The sequence below is a fragment of the Rhamphochromis sp. 'chilingali' genome, assembly GCF_963969265.1.
Source record: "Rhamphochromis sp. 'chilingali' genome assembly, chromosome: 1".
Classification (NCBI taxonomy): Eukaryota; Metazoa; Chordata; class Actinopteri; order Cichliformes; family Cichlidae; genus Rhamphochromis; species Rhamphochromis sp. 'chilingali'.
The window spans coordinates 68825601-68850160 of NC_137929.1; the positions used below are offsets into that span (position 1 = coordinate 68825601).

Consider the following 24560-nt stretch of genomic DNA (forward strand, 5'->3'; position numbering starts at 1 on the left):
TTTACAGCTAAACAGCAGATTGAAATAAAAGCGTTCAGTACAAAAATGACTCATCTGATAGTGGGACTCTCAACCATTTGACCTTAGAACTGAAGAAGCTTCTCGGATGAGAGGTGAAACGTCTTCAAGCAACTTAAAGGAGTCCAGACACTTTTCTTTGCAAGCTCCTTTGACTACATCATAATAAATGCTGCTTTTCTCATTGGGATTCTAACCAGGTCCATAATAAATGGATTTGCTGAGCTCAGCATTTTCTGCTTTGATGAAAGATAAACATGAAGCTGGATTTCTTGTTGAAAATGCAAAGGAGCTGGTTGTGAACTAAGCTTCAGAGAAACACTACATACTGATATCCAATGTGAAGCTTTGAGTGGAAAAAGACATGAAAAGGGTTCTCTTTTGGAAAGAGCCATTTAAAGATGCAATACTCAAACAGAAGTTTGAACCTGTACTATTAGAGCCATAAAGGGAATTTCGACAATATAGACTTTAAATCCAAATGGAATATTTATTTAAGCAATGTTGCAGGAACAAAGAAAACCGCTTAATCAGATGATCTCAATTATACAGTCAGATTAATTAAAAAAAATTCCATAAACTTCCTAATCTACCCTATGGTGATTACAATTTCATCTACTGGTCTGTGGATGGTTGAGAGAGTAGGGAGAGAGTCAAGTCCTGGCCAGTAATGCATTCTTCTCCCAGTCTTGCTAGCGCAAGCCCACATATGGAAGCAGTTACTCAGTTGAAAGTAATCCAAGTCTTCTCGGCTTCAAATCAACTCCACACAAGTGAGCAGAGAAAAACAACAATTACATTTCCAAATTTTAACTCCACAGTGATTTGGTTAAAATATAGATTCTCAAATATTATCTCTTATCACTGCACCAAACTACAAGAAATAAAAACTAAATATTCTCAGACAACATTTTTTACATCCTCTTCACAGGCTTGCACCACTCTGATTTCTCTTGAGAAAGTTGATAATGAGTTTCCACTTCTCTTGACACCAGACCAGTACAGGCTTTTCTATTTGATTCAGAATCAACACTAAGTCTAAAGAGCACGCTCTTTTCATCACACAGATTACATTATTTGATTACATTTAAAAAAAAAAAAAAGACTATTTTAACATCATTTGCAAAATCATATGTAAATATACTCATCTGTAGACCTTTGTATTACATTTACCATAATAAGACTGGGCGTTATTCTTTATTTACTATTCATAAACGGGGATAAGCTGAAGATTTCACTCCTACTGAAACAAAAAAACATCAATTTAACCACAGCAGCTTAGACTGAAATCTATTTAGGAACATCTTTCCATAAACCAACATGATTGTACTGTTATTGAACAATCCGGTCACAGAAATGATGTAGTAAAGTTGCTGTGCTAAATTTAGGTGTACCTCTGAAACTCCCAAATGTCTTCTCAAAAACTGTGTTCTTATCTTCTCTGTTCAGACCTTCCTTCCTGTCCTGCTTCCAAAAATGACTCAAATAACCACAGCATGAGCGACACTGTAAATTCCATGCTTTGAGTGAAAAAAGAAAGAAAAAAACATCTGGACCCTGGAATAATGGTAGCTTCCATTTTTTAAGGACTGAAGAGGAAGAAGTTTCCAAGGAATCGTTTAGAACAGTTTAAAAGAACTTTTTAAGAACTGATTGAATCCATGAATCTGAAAACGTGTTACTGAGTAAAAGAGACTGATATGTACAGATTGAACAACAGTCTGTTCAACAGTCAGACTGTTTCTCTAACAGGAGGATGCTCTTTACACTCAAACCTGCACAGAGTCACTGACGAACCAGACCAGACTGTAAACCCAGGATAAAGAGTTTCAGTGAATGTGGTGTTGAAGGTGTGGAGGTGGATCAGAGTGTCAGAGGAGACTCTGTAGAAGGACAGAGTGCCAGCAGGACAGTCCACATACACTGCTACTCTGTTAGAGACAGAGGAGGAGGAGGAGGAGGAGGAGATGGAGATGGATGTTTTTATGCTATTGTGCCAGACACAAATAGGAATATAATTGGAGCACCACAAACTCCAGGACTGATCATTCCATCCAAACACACAGTCAGGACTCTCTCCTTTCCTTCTGGTTCTTCTATAACTCACAGACATGCGAACATTTCCTCTCCACTCAACCTCCCAGTAACAGCAACCAGTCAGACCATTTCTGCAAAGCAGCTGAGGGCAAATATCAAATCTGTCTGGATGATCAGGATACGACTGAACCTCCTCCACATATGTCACCTGGCTGTTGTTGTCAGATAGTTGGAGGTTTGTGTGAACTGTGTTTGTGTCGACTGTGAGTTGACAGGAATCTGATGGAGAGAACAAACACAATCTAGCTGCAGTTATTGATCCATCATCTGTTCATTGATTGACACTTTGATGATGACTCCTGACATCAGAGATGTGAATGAGTGATGTGACAGTTTGAAGATGGTTGAATGTGTGCTGCTTTGTTTTCATGAATCACATTAAAAACACACTTACACTTCCTCAGACCTGGTGTCAACCATCGTTCTCCAGCAGGCTCCACCCTGAAAGGAGGAGGGGGGTCAGAGCAGCACAGTGTCTTCAGCATGCACACATGGACATTACATCGCTCTCATATTTATCAGTGTCTACATACTGTTAGACACTGATAAAGAAACAGTCCAACATTTTCAGAAATACACTTCAATCCATACGTGGATCAAACTGCTGATGATTTGGTCTGATCCTGGATCTGTCAGTACACCACTGTATTGAATGAAATATGACTGACTCAAACTGTGAACTCATGTCTTTTCAATACAAATCCCCTGTACTTCCTGGATACCTGTTTGTTCCAGTGGTATGGAGTCTGGAGGAGCATGAGCATAAGTGGCTGAAGAGGAGCGAGAGTGTGGACTATTTTCCTGCGTTCCTTTCCCTGGAGACACCTTGTATATATGTTGCACTGTTGGATTGTAAATAAACTTGTGAACTCTCTTTTCCTAAAATCTGAGTCTGCACCAGAGTCCTTTCTGTCAGCATTGACAGATTTAATTTATGCCCTTTTCTTTTTTAACTTGTGATGCGTTTATATCCCATGAGTTACAGGGCTTCTAAACCCCTTTTCATCATTTAAAGCTATTGTTTATTATTGTCACATGGGGGTGTTGTGAGGCTGTCTTTCGTTTATGATGAAGATACGACTAGTACCCAGGAAGCATAATTTTTTCCTTGCCTGTGAGATCTCCCCTCTAATGTCAACCATATGGAAAAGATATATATAAATCTTATAAAGTTTTTATCTGTCTTGTATGAAACTTGTATGAAAAGCATACAGGAGTGAAAGCACATATAAGATCCCTTGAAAAATTATATAATGAAACTTGTATGTTTTATATACTTACTAAAAAAATATATGAAAGTAATGAGAAAGTGGCCACTTTCATGAGTAAATCATATATGTTTTTACTATTTCTTTTCCATATGGGCAGTCAAGTGTGTGTCGAAGTGCAACAGGAAAATATCTTTGTATGCAGTGCTGGAAACCAATTAATGACCAAATTCTTTTTACATATCAATCGTACTAATCATCAGCTCATGGTTTACCAGACAGCAAATTTTTTATAAAGTCATAAAAAGAATCACTCTGAGGCTAACAAACATATCAATGGGTGCAGGAAGCTGAGGATAAGGAATTTTTCGTAGCAAGTAATCCAAATTATGCCACAGTATATAAATGACTGACCTCGTGCTGAGAACGGATCGCTTCAGGTATTCTTCTGACTGAAGTTTGGCCTGTTTTCAGCATCTGTTCCTGCTATTAAATTGCATTTGTCTCTGACCATCAAAGACCCTCAAGTTCAGATTTATTGAGGCAAAAAAAGTTTGCGTTTATTCTCCAGCTTGTCTTTGCTGTGTTTACATCGTTAGATGCCAGCTAGCCCAACTTGAGTAACCCTATAAACATTCCTGAAGTAAGAAAAATTAGGTTTTCTTACTTCATTTATGTCAGAAGTGATAGAGCTGTACATTTTAAGTTTTGAGAAACAAACAGGAAGTGAGTGAAGGACACAGTAAATGTTCCAGTGAAAAGGCTTTCAGTTTTCACTGGAAATGTTTCCAGCTCTTCCTCCTCTATTAGACATTCTCCCCATACCTAAGAGTGTCCAGTCTCCAGCTTGGATCCTTTAGTCCAGCCAACAGCAGCTTCATTCCTGAGTGCCCTGGATGATTGTAGCTCAGGTCCAGCTCTCTCAGATGGGAGGGGTTGGAGCTCAGCGCTGAAGTTAGAGAAGTACAGCCTTCCTCTGTGATCAGACAGCCTGACAGCCTACAGAAATGTGCCATTAATACGTTACATTAATACATTAATTTATAAATAAATCAACTATTAATATAATAACCGATATGTAAAAAAACAAAAAAGATGCATTCTTAGATCCCAAACCTATGCCAGTGCATCTCAGGGTGGGGGGGCTTGTGAACAGCTCCTGGGTTGGCTGGGTCAGGAAAACTACAAGATTAAACCTGTGGATTGAGCTGCTCTGGACCCAGCTGCTCTGGACCCAGCTGCTCTGGATCCAGCTCAGGCACGTGCAGAGGGGAGCACCCGCCCCTTTCCTGATGGGTGCCCAAAGTGTCCTTTTGTTGAGGCAACTTTTTTTTTATTTGTGCCTCAACTGTCAGTTTTTTACCCAAGGTAATCTGCCATTTTTGAAGGGTTTAGGTCAAAGAACAAAGACCATGACAATAACTAACTAGACAGCTCTTTCTCTTTATATTTATCCTCATCGTATCTTCGTTGACCAAGTATATTGAGATTGATTCTGGACTTTTTGAAATTTTTAAATATTGGTCTTAGTCTCTGTGTATATTATTCTCTTCTGCATCTGAAATCTGTTATGGTTCTTAATTTTTGCTCTGTTATGTTAGTTGCTTTGCATCTCTCTGTCTCTCTCTTTATACTGTCTCTCTCTCTGTCCCTTTCTTTCTGTCTCTCTTTTCCGCCCTCTCCCACACCTCACCTATATCTCTGTGTTTGTTTACCTTTTCAGTATGTTTAGTAGTGTCTCTTAAGTTTAGGTCTCTGCCTGGGTCTCTGTCCATTTTATTGTGATAGTCACTTGTCCTGTGTACATCGTGTTCAGTTTTGCTTCTCCTGTCTTAGTCAGATTTAGGTTATTTATCTTTCCTGGTGTGTTCCATCTTCCTGATTTCAATGATTTTAGCGCTCTGTCTCCTTCTGTCTGTTTTCACAATCTCCATCATGCTATGTCTCCTGTATTATATTCTCCCTCTTCAACTCAGAATCATGGCAAAACATGCAATAGACACGCAGGTTCACCATGTCCATTTCACGCTTTGCCTCTTAAAAACATGAAATGAAAGTTTAATTATCCATTCATCCCTCCATCCATCCATCTTCATCCGTTTTATACAGAGCCGGGTCGCGGGGGCAGTAGCCTAAGCAGAGAAGCCCAGACCTCCCTCTCCCCAGCCACCTCCTCCAGCTTATCCGGAGGAACACCAAGGCGTTCCCAGGCCAGCCGAGAGATATAATCTCTCCAGCGTGTCCTGGGTCTGCCCCGGGCCTCCTCCCGGTGGGACATGCCCGGAACACCTCACCCAGGAGGCGCTCAGGAGGCATCCTAGTCAGATGCCCGAACCACCTCAGCTGGCTCCTTTCGATGTGGAGGAGCAGCGGCTCTACTCTGAGCCCCTCCCGGATGGCCGAACTTCTCACCCTATCTCTAAGGGAGAGGCCAGCCACCCTTCGGAGGAAGCTCATTTCCGCCGCTTATATCCGCGATCTCATTCTTTCGGTCACTACCCACAGCTCGTGGCCATAGGTGAGGGTAGAGACGTAGATCGACCGGTAAATTAAGAGCGTCGCTTCTACACTCAGCTCCCTCTTCACCATGACGGACCGGTGCAGCGTCCGCATTACTGCAGCTGCAGCCCCAATCCGTCTGTCGATCTCCAGCTCCCTTCTCCCATCACTCGCGAACAAGACCCTGAGATACTTGAACTCCTCCACTTGGAGCAGGAACTCATTCCTGACCCGGAGTGGGCACTCCACCTTTTTCCAGCTGAGAACCATGGCCTCAGATTTGGAGGTGCTGATCCTCATTCCCGCTGCTTCACACTCGGCTGCGAACCGTTCCAATGCGAGCTGGAGGCCTTCACCTGATGAAGCCAACAGAACCACATCATCCGCAAAAAGCAGAGATGAGATTCTGAGGCCACCAAAGTGAAAGCCCTCCACCACTTGGCTGCGCCTAGAAATCCTGTCCATAAAAATTATGAACAGAATTGGTGACAAAGGGCAGCCCTGGCAGAGTCCATCACCCACCGGGAATGAGTCCGACTCATTGCCGGCTATGTGAACCAAGCTCTTGCAACGGTTGTATAGGGATCGAATGGCCCATAGCAATGGGCCAGACACCCCATACTACCGCAGCACCTCCCACAGGACACCCCGAGGGACACTGTCAAATGCCTTCTACGAGTCCACAAAACACATGTAGACTGGTTGGGCAAACTCCCATGCACCCTCAAGTATCCTCGAGAGGATAAAGAGTTGGTTCAGTGTTCCACAACCAGGACGAAAGCCGCATTGTTCCTCCTGTATCCGAGGTTCGACTAGCGGACGAACTCTCCTTTCCAGCAACCTGGCATAGACTTTCCCAGGGAGGCTGAGGAGTGTGATCCCCCTGTAGTCCCCCTTCTTAGAGCTGGGGACCAACACCCCGGTCTGCCAGTCCACAGGTACTGCCACTGATCTCCACGCAACATTGCAGAGGCGTGTCAACCAGGACAGCCCTACAACGTCCAGAGCCTTCAGGAACTCAGGGCGGACCTCATCAACACCAGGGGCTCTGCCACCAAGGAGTTGTTTAACTACCTCAGTGACCTCGCCTCCGGAAATTGGCGGGTCATTCCCCTCATCCACAGACTCTGCTTCCTCCTCGGAAGACGTGTCAGTGCGATTAAGGAGGTCCTCGAAGTATTCCTTCCACCGCCTGACAATTTTCTCAGTCGAAGTCAGCAGCGCTCCGCCAGCACTATACACAGTGCAGGTAGAGCACTGCTTTCCCCTCCTGAGATGCCTGACGGTTTGCCAGAATCTCTTCGAGGCAGTCCGGAAGTCTTTTTCCATGGCCCCTCCTAACTCCTCCCACACCCGAGTTTTTGCTTCAGCCACTGCCCGAGTCGCATTACGCTTGGCCTGTCGATAGCTGTCGGCTGCCTCTGGAGTCCCACAGGCTAACCAAGCCCAATAGGACTCCTTCTTCAGCCTGGTGGCTCCCTTCACCTCTGGTGTCAACCATTTGGTTCAGGGATTACCACCACGGCAGGCATCAACCACCTTGCGGCCACAGCTCAATGCAGCAGCTTCAGCAATGGAGACGCTGAACATGGTCCATTCGGACTCATTGTCCCCAGTCTCCCTCGGAATGCTGTTGAAGCTCTGCCGGAGGTGTGCGTTGAAGATCTCACGGACTGGGGCCTCTGCTCGACATTCCCAGCACACCCTTACTACGCGTTTAGGTGCGCCAGGTCTGTCCAGCGTCCTCCCCAGCCACCTGATCCAACTCACCACCAGGTGGTGATCAGTTGACAGCTCAGCCACTCTCTTTACCCGAGTGTCCAGAACATATGGTCGCAGGTCTGGTGATACGATTACAAAATCGATCATCGACCTGTGGCCTAGAGCGTCCTGGTGCCACGTGCACTTATGGACACTCTTATGTTCGAACAACGTGTTTGTTATGGCTAACTGTGATTTGCACAGAAGTCCAATAACAAAACACCGCTCGGGTTCAGATCAGGGAGGCAGTTTCTCCCAATCACGCCCCTCCAGTTCTCACTGTCATTACCCACGTGAGCATTGAAGTCTCCTAGCAGGACAACAGAGTCTCCAGGTGGCGCACCTTCCAGCACCCCACCCAGGGACTCTAAGAAGGCTGGGTACTCTGAACTGCCACTCGGCGCATAACCGCAGATGACAGTCAGGACCCGTTCCCCGACCATAAGGCGCAGGGAACAAACCCTCTCACCCACCGGGAAAAACCCCAACGTACCGGCAGCAAGCCGAGGGGATATTAAAATACCCAACCCAGTCCGCCGCCTCTCACCAGGGGCAACTCCAGACTGAGACAGAGTCCAGCCCCTCTCCAGGAGACTGGTTCCAGAGCCCAAGCCATGCGTATAGGTGAGCCCGACTATATCTAGCCAGTACCTCTCAACCTCACGCACTAACTCAGGCTCCTTCCCCACCAGAGAGGTGACATTCCATGTCCCAATTGCCAGTCTTGGCAGCTGGGGATCAGTCCGCCAGGGCCTCCTCTCCTGTCCGTCGCCCGACACACAATGCAGCCGACCCCTATGGCGCCTCCTGAGGGTGGTGGCCACCAGACGCTCGCCCTCGGGCACCCTCCCCAGGCCTGGCTCCAGGGCGGGGCCCCGGTAACCCTATCCCGGGCAGGGTAAACTGTTCCCTCGATGTTACCTTCATAAGGGTTTAATTACACGAATATAATTGATTTAATAATTTTTGGAAAAGTTTGGATCCTGACCTGAGAGCTTCCAGTGTACAGTGTGGACTCTTTAGTCCAACAGACAGAAGCTTAACGCCTGAATCCCGCAGGTTGTTGTTACTCAGGTCCACCATTCTCATTGAACTGAGAACTGAGGACAGCGCTTCACAGCTTCTCTCCAAAAGGTTACAGCCAGACAGTCTGAAAAACAAAGGTATTTAGGATCAAATGAAACCAATTTAAGTGTTCAACCCAAACAAGAAAGATAAAAAGTTTAATATGCACCTAATTAGGGATGGGTATCGAAAACCGGTTCTATTTGAGAACCGGTTCCCACTGTTTCAATTCCTTGGAATTGTTTGCCATTTTTGCAAACGATTCCCTTATCGATTCCAGTCGCCCTGAATGACGTCACTACGTTGCGGAGCGTAATTTACCTGGCAGGAAACACTACGAATATGCAAAAGCATTTGCTCACAAAACACGTGATAACCTTAAATGAATGTCGTGTTTTTAATTCCGCTCCGGACTCGTGAATCTCAACCCAGCAGCAGCGGTAACGTTTGCACATCCTCTCCCGTTAATGCGGCAGGTAAATAATCAACTAACAGTGCATATTATGTTAGCGCGATCTGCCTTATCTGCCATTACTGCCATTACTGTGCGTTTAGGTGACCATGATGAGAGACACAGACAGAGTCTGGCTGGCGCTCGCTGGCAGTTCTTGCTGCAGTCTACCGGTAGCGTCTCCTTTCAAGCCAGGATAGACTAATGTTACCGAGCAGTGACTAAGCTTATGGTAAAAGGCTTGCACCCATTTGCCACAGCAGATGCCCCCGATCGGTAAGTGAATGTGTTTAATTGTAGGCAGGGACATTACTGGATATTCTTGTGTAATTGCTACAGAATAATTTATGTTGTACTTTGTTATTGCTACAGAAGAATATTTATTTTATTATTTTACATTTACAATTTTTTTCCCCGGGGTCCCTGTGACACCACATTGAAGAGCCGTAGGCTGGATCTCTTAAGATCTCACTGCTGGGTTTGTAAGGCCATGTTACTCCTAAATTTCTATCTTGTTCAAAGAGAAGATATAAAACAAAGTTCTAAGCTAATCGACCTTAGTGTTCTCCTTTTTTAAAGAGAATCGATAAAGAATCGAATCATTAAACAGAATCGAAAATGGAATCGGAATTGTGAAAATCTTATCAATACCCATCCCTACACCTAATGCATAACAAAATAACTTAAAATACATATATATTACATTTCCTCATTAAAACACAGATATACCACATTATTTAAATGGAAACCAGTAAGGACTTGTTAGATTTAGCGATTCTAGTCTAGCACTCTGTCAGTGCGTCCCAGGGTGGCTGTGGCTACAATGTAGCTTGCCATCACCAGTGTGCGAATGTGTGCGTGAATGGGTGGATGACTGGATGTGTAAAGCGCTTTGGGGTCCTTAGGGACTAGTAAAGCGCTGTATAAATACAGGCGATTTACCATTTACCAATTTAGTTCAGTACCTGCAGGTACAGTCATATAGTACTGCTGATCACTTTCCTAATTTTAAAATCTGTGAGTATTGTTCCTTGATACAGTTCAAAATAATCTTTTTTTTTTTATAATAACATACCGAACAATGCTATAGACAATCAGCTCATCTTTTATTTAAAATAAGCTGTTTAAGTATGGTTAAGGAAAGCCCTCAGTTCTTGTAAAATCCACTTTCCATGACTTATGGTTTAGAGGTTAGTAAAAACTGTAACCATACTAAAAGAAATCTGCCTTATTATTGGAAAGCTAATTTCTTCAGAAACAATTATATATATTTTAGAACATGATTTAAAAAATCCAGCCTCGGATAAAGCGGATGAAGATGGACGGATGGATGGATTTAAAAAATATGACAGGAGGGAGTGAAAACAAACACAAATATTGCACCAGGGCATTTGTTTGGGAAACAGTACGATAATATTTTGCTTAGTGTAGGATATAATTGCAGCCTGCAAACACTCCTTTCAATGTGAGAGAAACTAAAATGTTATGAATTAATTGTAAAACATTTGCTCTAAAATACCAAAAAAGCAATGAGTAAAATGTAATTCAGTGGGAACTCCAATTATGGAAGCCTTCAAGGAAGACATAATTTTTATTACTTTGCTGTAATTTTCTGATACCTAGCAGCCCACTTTTGAACACACTTGGAAAACCTTCAAAACTTAAATGACCAATAAGGTGAAGTCCAAGTTTTCCTTTAACTTGGATTTCATGATGATTGCCATATCAGAGATGTAAAAGAAAAAGAGAAAAAAAAAAACTAACAGTAAGTTACAAACCAACTGACAGCCAGAAAAAAAATGAATATAAGAAATCTGTGTTAGAAACCTGAGGCTGGTAAACCTAAGTCCTATGTCCTATGTTCTTAATTTGGTAAAATGGATACGCTGACTGCTTGGTAATAAAAGCTGAATAATTATACAGGGTGGGCCATTGGTGTATATGGATACACCGTAATAAAATGGGAATGGTTGGTGATATTAAAGTTCTGTTTGTGGCAGATCAGTATATGTGAGGGGGCAAACTCCTCAAGATAGTTTGTGACCATGGTGGCCATTTAGAAGTCGGCCATCTTGGACACAACTTTTGTTTTTTCAATAGGAAGAGGGCCATGTGACACATCAAAACTTATTGGTAATGTCACAAGAAAAACAACCATTCCCATTTTATTACAGTGTATCCATATAAATGGCCCACCCTGTAGAGAGCGTAAACTGGTTAGGGTGGTAAGGCATAATACTTCTGCAATAAGAACACTGATTATGACATTTTTCAAACATCCGAGACAAACTGAATTGAAGAGAACATCGGATAAGTCTACATGCTTTTGATATGAAAAAAAATTGGTAAGGATTTTTTTTTCATGTTTGAAAAGTTATTGATTATCATAAGGTGGGCAATATTGGTCATTTGATAAGGGTCACACTAAAATGTTCTAGAAATTGTGACAATTTCTGCAGCTATGAAATAACTAAAAGAAAGTATCATATACTTGATGAGTGCTGCCAATGTTTTGAGGGGCCTATAGAAATTACATTGTGTCGGTTTTAAATATTGTGTACCTGATTATCTTTTTTTTAATAAACAATTTTAAAAAAGAAAAATGGACTTATGTGTTATGTCTTATACACACAAGCTGTGGGCTAGACTTCCGGGTGAGCGTATGCTGGCGTGTCTGTCTGCCGCTGCTCTCCATGTGTGTGTTCTCCCTGTTTAGCTCCATTTTAATTTTTCGCTAAAGTTTCAGTAAAAAGGACTAGATGTTACAGTCCCTAATAATGCATTGCTTTCAATGAAGGAAGGCTGTTAAAAGGAAAGGCAGCCCAGAAACTTTCCCAGTAGCACACATCGTTATGTGCCTAAACTTTCAGTCTAATCTGCCATTTTTTCTTCCTTGGTTAGGTTTAAGGATTAGAGATCTGATCTAGATTATCATATTAAAATTAGTATTTAATTTTACTGTTTTAGCCTTAGAGCATGGCTTTTTTATTTGACCCTGGAAAAACTGAATCTTATCGTTTTTCCTGTGATTGACTCTCCTGGGGACCTGACTTACCAGCCTAACGCGAGCCCTTGCTGCCCTCTGCATGTACTACTGTTTGGCCTGTCACCGCTGTCAGGGTCTTGTGTGTGGATGAGAAGAAGAGGACCCAAACGCAGGACTCACGGTGCAGGATAATGGTGTTTATCGGAAAGGATGACACAACGAGAGCAGGAGATGAATGGCTGGCTGACTGGACTGGACTGGACTGGACTGGACTAGACTGGACTGGACTGGACTGAACTCAACTCAACTGAACTCAACTGGACTGACTGACTGACTGACTGAACTGAACTGAAAACAAACAACATCAATGACAAGACAGTGAGCGAGTGGAAACTGAGGACTTAAATGCACTGATGAGGATGATAATGAGAGACCGGTGAGTACACAGCTGAACTTAATCAAACTAACATCACACAGGAAAGGAACTGGCACAACAAGGCAGGAAATGTGAACGAACATGAACAAACTGAAAATACAACCCAGGAACCCTGACAACCGCATTCAAGTATCTGTCTTCTAAAGCTGTCGACGGTGTGCACAGTGCCAGGTAGGTAATCACAGCTACTTTTCTGGCACTGGACTGTAAATCGTGCCCCAGTGGCATGCTGGCTAACGCAGTTTAACTTGGCTTTGTGATCAAATGGAGAAACTATGATTCCCCTTTTAATGTATAGATATGTGCATATTTGCATGTACACATATATTTTTACAAAGATATATGGATGTCTCACAATGTTTTCTATAACGTTTTCATCTTATCTATTTTAATTCTTTTTATTTGTTTATATTATCCCTCTGTTCAGCACTTTGGCCGTCACTTGATGTCCTTTAAATGTGCTATATAAATAAAGTTGACTTGACTTGACTACTTACAGAGCTTTGTTAGAGGCTTTGACCAATGGGAGCAGCCTAAAAAGAGCCTCCTCTGAAGGAGAGTATTTCTTCAGGTCAAACACATCCAGATCTTTTTCTGATGACAGTAAGATGAAGACCAGAGCTGACCACTGAGCAGGAGAAAGTTCATCGGAGAGACTTCCTGATCTCAGGGACTGTTGGATTTCATCCACTAGAGAACAATCATTCAGTTCATTCAGACAGTGGAACAGATTGATGCTTTTCTCTGCAGACAGATTCTCACTGAGCTTCTCCTTGATGTAGTCAACTGTTTTCTGATTGGTCTGTGAGCTACTTCTTGCCAGTGTAAGCAGACCTTGTAGGAGAGTCTGATTGGTCTGCAGTGAAAGACCAAGGAGGAAGCGCAGGAACAAGTCCAGGTGTCCATTTGTACTCTGTAAGGCCTTGTCAACAGCACTCTGGTAGAAGTGTTTCTCTGCAGATTCTCTTGTTTCAGACTTCTGGGAGGTTGTTTGTTGTTCTTCCTGCAGATTGAGTCCAGAGTCGATGAAAGTCAGATGGACATGAAGAGCAGCCAGAAACTCCTGAACACTCAGATGGATGAAGCAGAACACCTTGTCCCGGTACAGTCCTCTCTCTTCTTTAAAGATCTGTGTGAACACTCCTGAGTACACTGAGGCTGCTCTGATATCGATGCCACACTCTGTCAGGTCTGATTCATAGAAGATCAGGTTTCCTTTCTGCAGCTGATCAAAGGCCAGTTTTCCCAGAGACTCAATCATCTTCCTGTTCTCTGGACTCCAGTGTGGATCTGTCTCAGCTCCTCCATCATACTTGGCCTTCTTCACTTTGGCCTGAACCACCAGGAAGTGGATGTACATCTCAGTCAGGGTCTTGGGCAGCTGTCCTCCCTCTCTGGTTTCCAGCACATCCTCCAGAACTGTAGCAGTGATCCAGCAGAAGACTGGGATGTGGCACATGATGTGGAGGCTTTGTGATGTCTTGATGTGGGAGATGATCCTGCTGGCCTGCCTCTTATTTCTGAATTTCTTCTTGAAGTACTCCTCCTTCTGTGGATCAGTGAACCCTCTGACCTCTGTCACCATGTCAACAGAGTAAGGAGGGATCTGATTGGCTGCTGCAGGTCGTGTGGTTATCCAGAGGTGAGCAGAGGGAAGCAGGTTCCCTATAATGAGATTTATCAGCAGCTCATCCACTGAGGTGGACTTTCTAGGGTCAGTTAGGATTGTAGTTTTGTGGAAGTCCAGCGGAAGTCGACACTCATCCAGACCATCAAAGATGAACACAACCTGGAAGTCTTCAAAGCTGCAGATTCCTGCTTCTTTGGTTTCAGGAAAGAAGTGATGAACAAGTTCCACCAAACTGAACCTTTGGTCTTTCAGCACATTCAGCTCTCTGAAAGTGAATGGAAATATGAACTGGATGTCCTGGTTGGCTTTGTCTTCAGCCCAGTCCAGGGTGTATTTCTGTGTTAAGACTGTTTTCCCAATGCCAGCCACTCCCTTTGTCAGCACTGTTCTGATTGGTTTATTTCTTTCAGGTGAGGCTTTAAAGATGTCTTCTTGTCTGATTGTTGTTTCTGGTTTGTCTGGTGTCCTGTTTGCTGTTTCAATCTGTCTGACCTCATGCACATCATTGACCTCTGCAGTCCCTCCCTCTGTGATGTAGAGCTCTGTGTAGATCTGATTCAGAAGGGTTGGATTTCCTGCTTTAGCAATCCCCTCAAACACACACTGGAACTTCTTCTTCAGGTTTGACTTAAGTTCATGCTGACTCCAATGCCAGTTCCTAATGGAAGTTCCTAAACAAAAAACAAACAAACCAAAAAAATCAGTGATAGAGTCAGTTGAAGGTATGACGTTTCAATTTCATGAAACGTTAGTACAATGTTTCCCAACATTTTTTAGCTATGGTACATATTTCACTTTAGAAAAATCCCACAGCACACCACCAAACCAAAATATCACACATTAATAATTTTTTCCTGCACACCAGGTATAGCGGAATTGTTCCCAGTATATCTTTTTTTTAATCTTTCTTCTGACCACTACTCATGCTAGGGCCTTCATCTGGGTCAGAACTTTCTCAGGGACCGGTTAACTACTTTTCAGATATTTATCTGTTGCAATTATACTCTGCGTTGTCTCAGCATGACCATGTAATTTCTTCTTCGACTTCTTTTTACTGTCAGTTGACAACACCTTTAATTAGAGTATAACACACTTGATCACTTCTCACACCACACCTATGTGCTGTGGCACAGTGGTTGGAAAACACTGCATTAGTAAATGCCCAATTTATCAATGTGCTTATATCTTTAGAAGAGTAATTCCTAAAGTGTAGGCTGGGGCTCCATAGTGGGCCCCACTAAATGTTTTTGAACTACAACTGTTACTGTATTTTCACGACCATAAGGCGCACTTAAAAGTCTTAGATTTTCTTCAAAAAGTATGGCGCGCCCTATAGCGCAGTGCGCCCTGTGTGTTGTAATGAGGACGTAGTAGAGAACACCATGAGAACGCTAAAGGGTGAAGTGTGGACGTTGACTTTATCGCACATACCTGTATAAAAGAACAGGTATGTGCGTTATGCAGGACATCATTGTTTTAACAACCCTGAAAATGGCAAAGAGACACGCTTACGAAGCACAGTTTAAACTGAAGGCCATCAGCTACGCGGAGGAACATGGAAATCGAGCAGCGGCGAGAGAATTTAAGATTAACGAATCGATGGTTCGCAAATGGAGGAAGCTAGAAAACAAGCTCCGGCAGGTCAAGAAAACGCAGCTGAGTTTCCGCGGACATAAGGCGAGGTGGCCCGAGTTGGAGGAAAGACTCGAGCGGTGGATCATCGAGCAAAGAACGAGCGGGAGAAGCGTTTCGACGGTCACCATTTGGCTAAAAGCAGTTTCACTTTCACTTTTTATGAAACGGTGCCATTTTTCCATCCGGACCAGGACTACGGTAGCGCAGCAACTTCCAGCGGATTATAATGAAAAGCTGGCCATCTTCCGCTCCTACTGCAGCAAACACATTGGCGACAAAAACATCCAGCCCAGCCACATCAGAAACATGGACGAGGTCCCGCTCACTTTTGACATCCCAGTGAGTCACACTGTGGAGAAGAAGGGGACCAGCACGGTAGCGATACGCACAACGGGGCACGAAAAGTCTTCTTTTACTGTTGTGCTTGGCTGCCATGCTAATGGACAGAAACTGCCGCCTATGGTGATTTTTAAGCGAAAGACTTTGCCTAAAGAGAAGTTTCCAGCAGAAATCATCATTAAGGCAAATGAAAAGGGTTGGATGGATGAGGAAATGATGAAAGAGTGGCTGAGGGAGGTGTATGTAAGGAGACCAGGTGGTTTTTTCCACGCATCACTATCGCTCTTAATCTGTGACTCTATGCGTGCCCATCTCACAGCCGATGTGAAAAAACTAGTGAAACAAATGAACTGTGAGCTTGCTGTCATTCCGGGAGGCCTGACAAAGGAACTCCAACCGCTGGACATCGGTGTGAACCACCCGTTCAAAGTAAGGCTGCGAGCGGCCTGGGAGCGATGGATGACCGATGGAGACCACAGTTTCACCAAGAGTGGAAGGCAGCGCCGGGCGAGTTACGCCACAATTTGCCAATGGATTGTAGATGCTTGGGCTAACATGTCTGCTGGCACTGTTGTTCGAGCTTTTGCAAAAGCCGGCATCATTTCCGAGGAGCCGCACGGCACGGAAAGTGACTCTGACGGTGAAGAAAGTGAACCTGGAATGTTTGATGGAGATTTAGCGCAGCTGTTCAATTCAGACACAGAGGATGAGGACTTCGATGGGTTTGATTGATGATAAAAATGTGAGTACCAAACTTTGTTTTGCTCCTGCTTTATTTTTAAATACGCACACTTGTATGCTCCCTATAATCCAGTGCGCCTTATGTGTGTGTTAAATACAGTAATGGCACACATGACTGAGACTGCGCCTTTTAGTACAGTGCGTCTTATGGTCGTGAAAATACGGTAGTTCTATATACTAAATGTATATATCTAAATGTTTTTAGATGTATATATATATATATATATATATATATATAAAGTGAGTTCAAACAATATTACTCTTGTCTAAATATACTGCTCTTGTATTTAACCTGTCCTAGCGGGAGGTGGGTCACACATTGGCTTAACACTTTGCAGAGTGCTGGGTTGCATTAGCAATTCATAGTCAATATCCTGTGTGGTTTATCATTTTTCTAAATGCAATTCCGAAGAAATACATCATTTTCTATTGTATTTTTATAATGGTGAAGATTTAAGATTGGGTAGTGCCGCTGGATTTTCTAGTTTTTAAGTTGGCCGCAGTTATCTTGACTTTGGAAATGCCTGCTTTTTTGGAAATATCCCCTTACTGGTCTTTAGATTGGCTGCCAGCTTCTCCTGCTTCATTCTCCTTAAGAAGTGCAGTGTGATCTTCACAAATGCCTCTTTGGTGCTCCTCCTCTGCTCTTCATCCTCATCTTCCAAAACATCCGCACAACCCCCTTGACATTGCAAGTATTCTGAGTTATCTGAGCTTAGAACCTTTTGTATCCTCTCCAGTTCGTTTCTCACAAAAATGATGATGTTGTCCTGCAGGACCTTGAACAGAACAGAACACCATGTGAATGTCACAGTCACCCAATAATACTGACTCAATGGCTGGTGAAAGACAAGACAGGAAAACAGGGAGATCAAGAATGACAAACACAAAAAAAATAAAACGGGAAATGGAAGATGCACACAGTAAAGAGATATCTATCTCTCACTCTCTATCTACAGATATCTGTCTCTTTAGAGATAGACAGATAGACAGATCACCTGATCCATCCTTAAGTATTAGCTTTATCAAAAAGGAATGTTTGGAGCCTAATGCTAGACACTAGACCTAACGCTGGACAATCAGAATACAGCAAACAGTTTATGGGTAAAATGCAGCTGCTGAGGTCAAGATTGGTCAAATTAGTAAATGGTACATATAATAAGACATACTGTCAAATTGTTCGGGCATGCCCAGCTGCCAGAATGTATCATTTTCTTTAAATGGTGCAGAACTGGATTCCCAATTTGCCTCACTTTGCCTTGCCTTGGCTCATTTCCAGTACTACAGAATAAATAAAAACCAAAGGTTTTACCACCAACCTTGTGTTTGATGGAAAAGTGGCTGTACTTCCCGAGCCACAACATTAAAAAAGAAAAAAAAAAAGTAGTTGTTGTACATACCATAAATATAGGGTTCAGATCTGTTTGATGCTGCTGGGAAGACTGACCGCTGGGAATCTTTGAGCTCTCCCGGTCAACTCTGGAGGAATAAGGAAGAATAAGATTAACATAATGAGGCATTATAACAACAAGACAAGACATTATTTTAATGTTATTATTATTAGAAAAATCAGTCAGAACTCAGTTACACTGAACATTTAATGCAGAATAGCGCAGAATCAAGTGGAAATGAAATCATAATCAAACTCTCATGAATGTGATGTGTGGCAGGCAAAGGTTGGGCACAAACACATGACTTGAACACACAGGAGGTAACTGAAAACGGCAGCTTTATTGATGCAGAAAACCCAAAACAAAACAAACAAGAAAATAAAATAAAATTTAAAATGGAAACTATGAACTAAGAGACAGCGAAGGAAACGAGTATCATGGGTGACACACACAACAGCAATAGTGTTGGCCATGTTTATTGTTGGAGAAATGTCCAGGTGGCTGCTCTGCTCTGTGTTGGACTTCATGATAACAGTGGGTGGATTATATTCTTTAACTTAGTTACAGCACTTTCAGAAAGACATCTACTGTGAAGAAGTCTACTCCCGACTGCTGTGTAATCGATTATTGTAAATTTAAATGTTATAAGGAAATGATCAGACAGAAGAGGGTTTTCAGGAAGCACTGTTAAATGTCCATATGTTAAAACAAGATCTAGAGTGTCGTTAAAGTGGTGGGTGGGTTCTTTTACATTTTGAGAAAAGCCAATTGAGTCTAATAACAGATTAAATGCCATGTTGAGGCTGTCATTTTTAGCATCTATGTAGATCCCCCTAGAAGGCTTCTGTTTAAGACTATGCTTCTGCCTCACTGTCCCCCAGCCATCCTGTTTCCCTGGTCACTTGGGGAGTGTATCCCTAGGGACAGCTAGTGGGGCCTATTCTATTTTCAGCTGTACCTACTACAGGGGCCTGGCTAGCTACAGGTTTTTCAGGGTGTGCGAAGCCGAGTGTCCAGTTCAGTGTTCCTGTCTCCAGAGCTGTAAATAGGCTACATTTATTACAAGTATCAATACTGCTAAAGAAGGCAGAGGAGTAACTAAATATCCGACACAATGAGCATGAAAGTGTAGGGGGACAGTTGAAGAGGCCATGCTGTTAGCAAGTCGGCTATGAGATAAACTAAGCTGGCGAAACCCTAAAGACACTTTGGATACGTAAGGAATACACAATGAAATAAGAAGTTATATGAACGCTGTTTATATAAATTTTTTTCAGATAAGCTACATAAAAACACCACAGTATGCAGGAACAGGACGTTGTACTCTGGGCACCACCCCAATTTCACAATGATTTGATTATTTTTAACTGATTGTGCTGTTTGCGTTGCCCTTGCTAAATTAAATTATAATGTATCCTCTCTGAAATTCAATGTAATTTATCAATCTTGTGCTCAGTTGTTGCTCCTACCATTAATGAAGATGGCTGTTGATTGTATCTTCCCCCTTACTTCAGGGGGAACCATTCAGGCAAGGTAGTATGTGTTGGGGAACCCTGCTTACCACTGGCTTAAATAAGTTTTCATTAACCTATCGTGATAATATCCTAAGGATCAGAGGCTCAGGGACTTCTGTACAGAGGTAACCAGGCTTTGTACAGTTTGATAATCCACAGTCAGTTGTTTTATTTATTTATTGTACATGAACTATTTATTGTACTATTTATTGAACTTAAAGAGCTCACCTCTCTGCAGCAGACGCTTGCTGGGCTTTAAAATCAACGTAGTGATATTTAGAGTTGCTGCTCTGTAAGGACACACAGCTAGGTGTAGGTCCAGGTTGGTTCCTGTGAATAATGATGGAGCAGTGATGTGAGTGCTGAGCTGTGACATGGAGAATGGTTAGAGATGGTCGTCTCACCTCTGAGCTTTGGTCTGGCTCTCATGTTCCCCACACAGAGTGCTTTTAGAGGGAGGGACTCCCTCCTCTCTGTCCTCACACTGATCCATGCTGCTCAATTCACATCCACATCAGCTTACACACACTTTCTACCTTCACCTGCAGAGAAAACACAAATCATTCATGTGCACATCAACTGAAATCATGAAGCACACAAGATGCATTCACTGACACACACTGATTATTCCTGTTGAATGTGCAGAGAACAACACACACTCCAATTTACTGCTAATGAGATAAATAAGAAGTGACATTTTGTCTATGTAAATTCAGGAATAATGTGTGCAGAAATTTTCAAAATAAGAAGACTTTGTTTTTATTTTGATAGAGTCTTTTTGGTGTTGGCTTCTGACCTTTAACCTGCCCCTTATCATATGAGCAGCCCAATTTCTCATTAATTTAAAAACTTTTAAAAACCTGCTCAATCTCATTGGTGATCAGAATCAGAATACTTTATTGATCCCTGGGGGAAATTATTTTTTGTTACAGTGCTCCATTTTAAACCAACATTAAGACAAGACAGACAATACACTAACTAAGAATAGTACAATATATACATATATATATACATACATACATACATAAGTACATAGCTCTAGTTTAACATAAAACCATTGCTTTTATTGTGCAAACACTCATTTAATTCTATTTTTGTTTGATGGTGTTTAATTTTGTAAATTTAGGTTGATGGCTTTATTACCTACTTGAGTGTATACTTATGTTCAATTATTGATTGCTAATTAAGCAGAAACAAATTCAAAAAGAGAAATAATTCTCTCTTTTGTTATTGGATGGCTCTGTTTGGGAAATATTGCAGCCATTCCCCTGAACCTTGTTGGTGAACTGAATCAGTACTTTTTCCATGGATGATACAGATACTAACATGAAAACATGTTCAGCAGCTCTCTGATCACATCTGGTGCAGATTTTGGATATTTGTTTTTCTGTTTATTAATTATATGAAGACTAACACATCAGTTTATTTCATTTACACATTAATTCAGATCATAAATCAGATTTACGTTATGTGAAGTAAACAGAAATGTCTCACTGCCTGTTGCACTACTAAAGACGAACTGTTTTACAGAGCAAACATAGCAAACTTACAGTTTCTTCAAACACACACATGAACAACAAGCTCCACTCCACACCTGGACACTAAACACGGACACACAGGTGAGCTGCTTCCTGGAAGGAGGCGGGACTCAACCTGAAGCAGGAGAGGTGCAAGGAAGAGGAAGCAGATTTTAAGATAAATTTCTGATCATTTATGTCAGATTTAAATTTCTTCTCTCTAAGTGGCTTCATTTTATTAACATAAGGAAATGACTTTGTGTCTTTCTCCAAAATTATAATTATGAGTAAAGTTCTTTGAAAAATACATCATTGTTAAAATTAACATAGCTTGGTAGTGGTAAAACAACATACTTTTAATGGCTGTCTTTCAAAGTGATACAAACAAAAAACTTTCCAAGTCAGCATTATTTCCCTCCTTTGTTTTCCATATTTGTAAGAAACAAAACTACTTTTTATGATGTTTGGTGTTTTCAGCCAATGTAATAATTTTCATTGAAGTTTAAACTAGAAAAACTGGTAACTGCACACAGCATAGTTTCAGTTTGCAGCACAGCTGATCTTTGTGAGGCACCAACAGTAACAACATGTTATTTAACAGGCCTGTTTGAACACTAACACATATTAGTATATTTGATTTATATGTTAAATCATACATCAGATTTGTTTTATGTAGGTAAAGCAAATAAAAATGTCTCATGTCCTGTTCTGCTCTTTCTGTTCCAACAGTTTCTGTGACGCCTCAATCATCAGCTGCCAGCAGGGGATTGTTTACCTGAACATTTCCTCATGTCTGAGAGTGTCTGACTATTGATGAGGTTATTAAAATGATATTCCACTCTGTTCTTTCTGTTTTTTAATCCTTCCTTCTGTTTGTTATTAAAAAATCTGAGTCCTTGTTACATGAAAACATCAACAGGCTGCTTCCTGCTTTATAGGTCCTCAACTCTGCTGACCAGGAGACAACCAGGTCTCAGACCTGATCATCTGGACACATCCGTCCGATTCTGTTAAAGTGGTTTAGGCCTTCACACCTGAACATTTCCAACTAAGTTACAAGAGACAGAGTTCACTGAGTCCCTGATACATAAGGACTCTGATAGCAGATAACAGCACTGAGTAATGTTCATTTGTGATTATTTGTGTTTCTCATTGTGTCCTCTGTGGTGATGTTAACCTTTACATATACCTACTCTAAAAATGTATTTTTTATAGAATAATGAAGTTGCTACAGAGCACAGACAAAGGGTTAAATGAATCTCCTCTTATCCGTGGAATAAATTTTCTTAAAGGGAACAAAAACAACCTTCTTTAAAAGTTAATGTGTATTTACCTTTCAACAAATTTAAATAGAATCAGGGTTCTGAACCATACACCTCACACATTCTTGTGTGAGGTGTATGGAGCTATAAATGTATTTCAGGCTGTGAAACTTTAACTTTAACTTTATGACTCACTAAGAGTACTTAATTACAACGAACTGAGTTTAACATGTATCAATTCATCTTGACATACCATTATGGAACTTTGTAATTGTATTTAAGATAAGATTCAAGGCATTAGTTGGAAAAGGTTTGGAACCAAATCCAGGAGAACTGAGTACAAAGTGAGCATGAAAACAATGGAACACAATAAAAAGTTCAAACACGTTTTTTCTCAGAGAGTTTTCTGCACATTTTGCATGTAAACCTCCACATGCAGACATTATCAGTAGGATAGTAGGATTTTAAACATGCCTAAATACTCATTGTGGGGTTTTTTATGTCACTTCAGTAAAACGTAAATATCAACTTCTTAAGAACAAAATTATTTTATTTAAAGGAAGGTCAATGTTACATCAGATTACTGATCAGTGTTCCACACAGACTGATGATTAAAATTGTTGTTCACAGTAACAAATGTTTCAGTACAGAGTTACTGAATATCAATAATCCATAATCATGTGGATTTGTCTTCAAACACAAGAGTGATTAAAGTTTATCCTGAAAGAAGAGCTGAACATCTGGTCCAAACATCACAGAGCAGAAACAAACATTCAAACTGTTAAAGGAGGAAACAAAGCAAACTTACAGTTTCTTCACACAGAGACACGAACAACAAGCTCCACTCCACACCTGGACACTAAACACAGACAAACAGGTGAGCTGCTTCCTGGAAGGAGGCGGGACTCTACCTGAAAAGTGTGAGCCACACCTTCATGTGCTGGGCTCAAAATATGTTGTCTGACTGCTCGGACTGGCTCAGGGTGACGCTGAGTAAAGTAAAGTAAAAAGTAAAATTTTATTCATATAGCACCTTTCAAGATAAAATCACAAAGTGCTTTACAGAGGCAGAAAACAGACATTAAAATCTCAAACAAAACAAAATCAACCAAAACCAAGTTTAAACAAATAGGTTTTTAACTGCTTTTTAAAAGACATGAGTGAGTCCACAGATCTCAAACTCAAAGGGAGCGAGTTCCAGAGTCTGGGAGCCACTGATACAAACGCTCTGTCACCTTTTGTTTTTTGACCTTGTATGCTGGACAACCAGCAACCCCTGGTCACAAGACCTCAGGGACCTGCTGGGGTGATAAGGAAGAAGAAGATCACTTATGTAAGTTGGAGCTACACCGTGCAGGGCCCTATAGCTCATGATTATGATCTTAAAATGGGCCCTGAACTTGACAGGGAGCCAGTGCAGCTGAATCAGCAGGGGAGTGGCATGGGAGTGTTTGTGATGCTTTGTCAGAAGCCTAGCAGCAACATTCTGAACACCCTGCAGTCGTAACAGTAGTAACAGTAGTATTCATAGCGCATTGGTGCAGTAACTTTTGAATTTACTTTACTTTCACAACAAGTAAAAGTATAAAGCAGAAAACAGCTGACTGACTTTAAGTCATTTCATTCATTAAGATGGAAATCTGGGATTTCTTTGTTTTGACTTTCAAGCTAAATTTGACTCTGTGAACCTAAAAAAGTGAAACGTATAAAAAGCTCTTTAATTCTGCTCATTGTAATCAAATGTTCAGAATATTTATTGATAAATGTCTTTTTATGCTTCTGGCTTTTATTGATAATGTGGATAAACATGAATCTGAGGAATGATTGGTTCTTCCTTTCTGCTGATAATCAACATAATAAATGTTGCTCTCCTCATTGGGATTCTAACCAGGTCAATAATAAATGGATTTGCTGAGCTCAGCACTTCCTGCTTTGATGAAATATAAACATGAAGCTGGATTTCATGTTGAGGAGACTCCAAATGGGTCTTAGGATCTATAAATGTCCTCA

At 41.7% G+C, this 24560-nt stretch overlaps 1 protein-coding gene across 1 annotated transcript; it reads right to left on the reverse strand.

Annotated features, from left to right (window-relative positions):
- Nucleotides 1-494: 494 nt before the first annotated feature.
- Nucleotides 495-23421, reverse strand: LOC308396040 (protein NLRC3-like). Its single transcript, XM_080881100.1, has 11 exons — nt 23359-23421; nt 21322-21424; nt 20176-20313; nt 20000-20101; nt 18267-18345; nt 17417-17645; nt 13019-14822; nt 8572-8733; nt 4149-4322; nt 2510-2556; nt 495-2334 (listed from the first exon to the last, which is right to left on the reverse strand). The coding sequence occupies exons 3-11, from the start codon at nt 20262-20264 to the stop codon at nt 1751-1753; spliced, it is 3270 nt and encodes a 1089-aa protein (XP_080737226.1). The 5' UTR covers nt 20265-20313; nt 21322-21424; nt 23359-23421; the 3' UTR covers nt 495-1750.
- Between the last annotated feature and the right edge of the window lie 1139 nt (nt 23422-24560).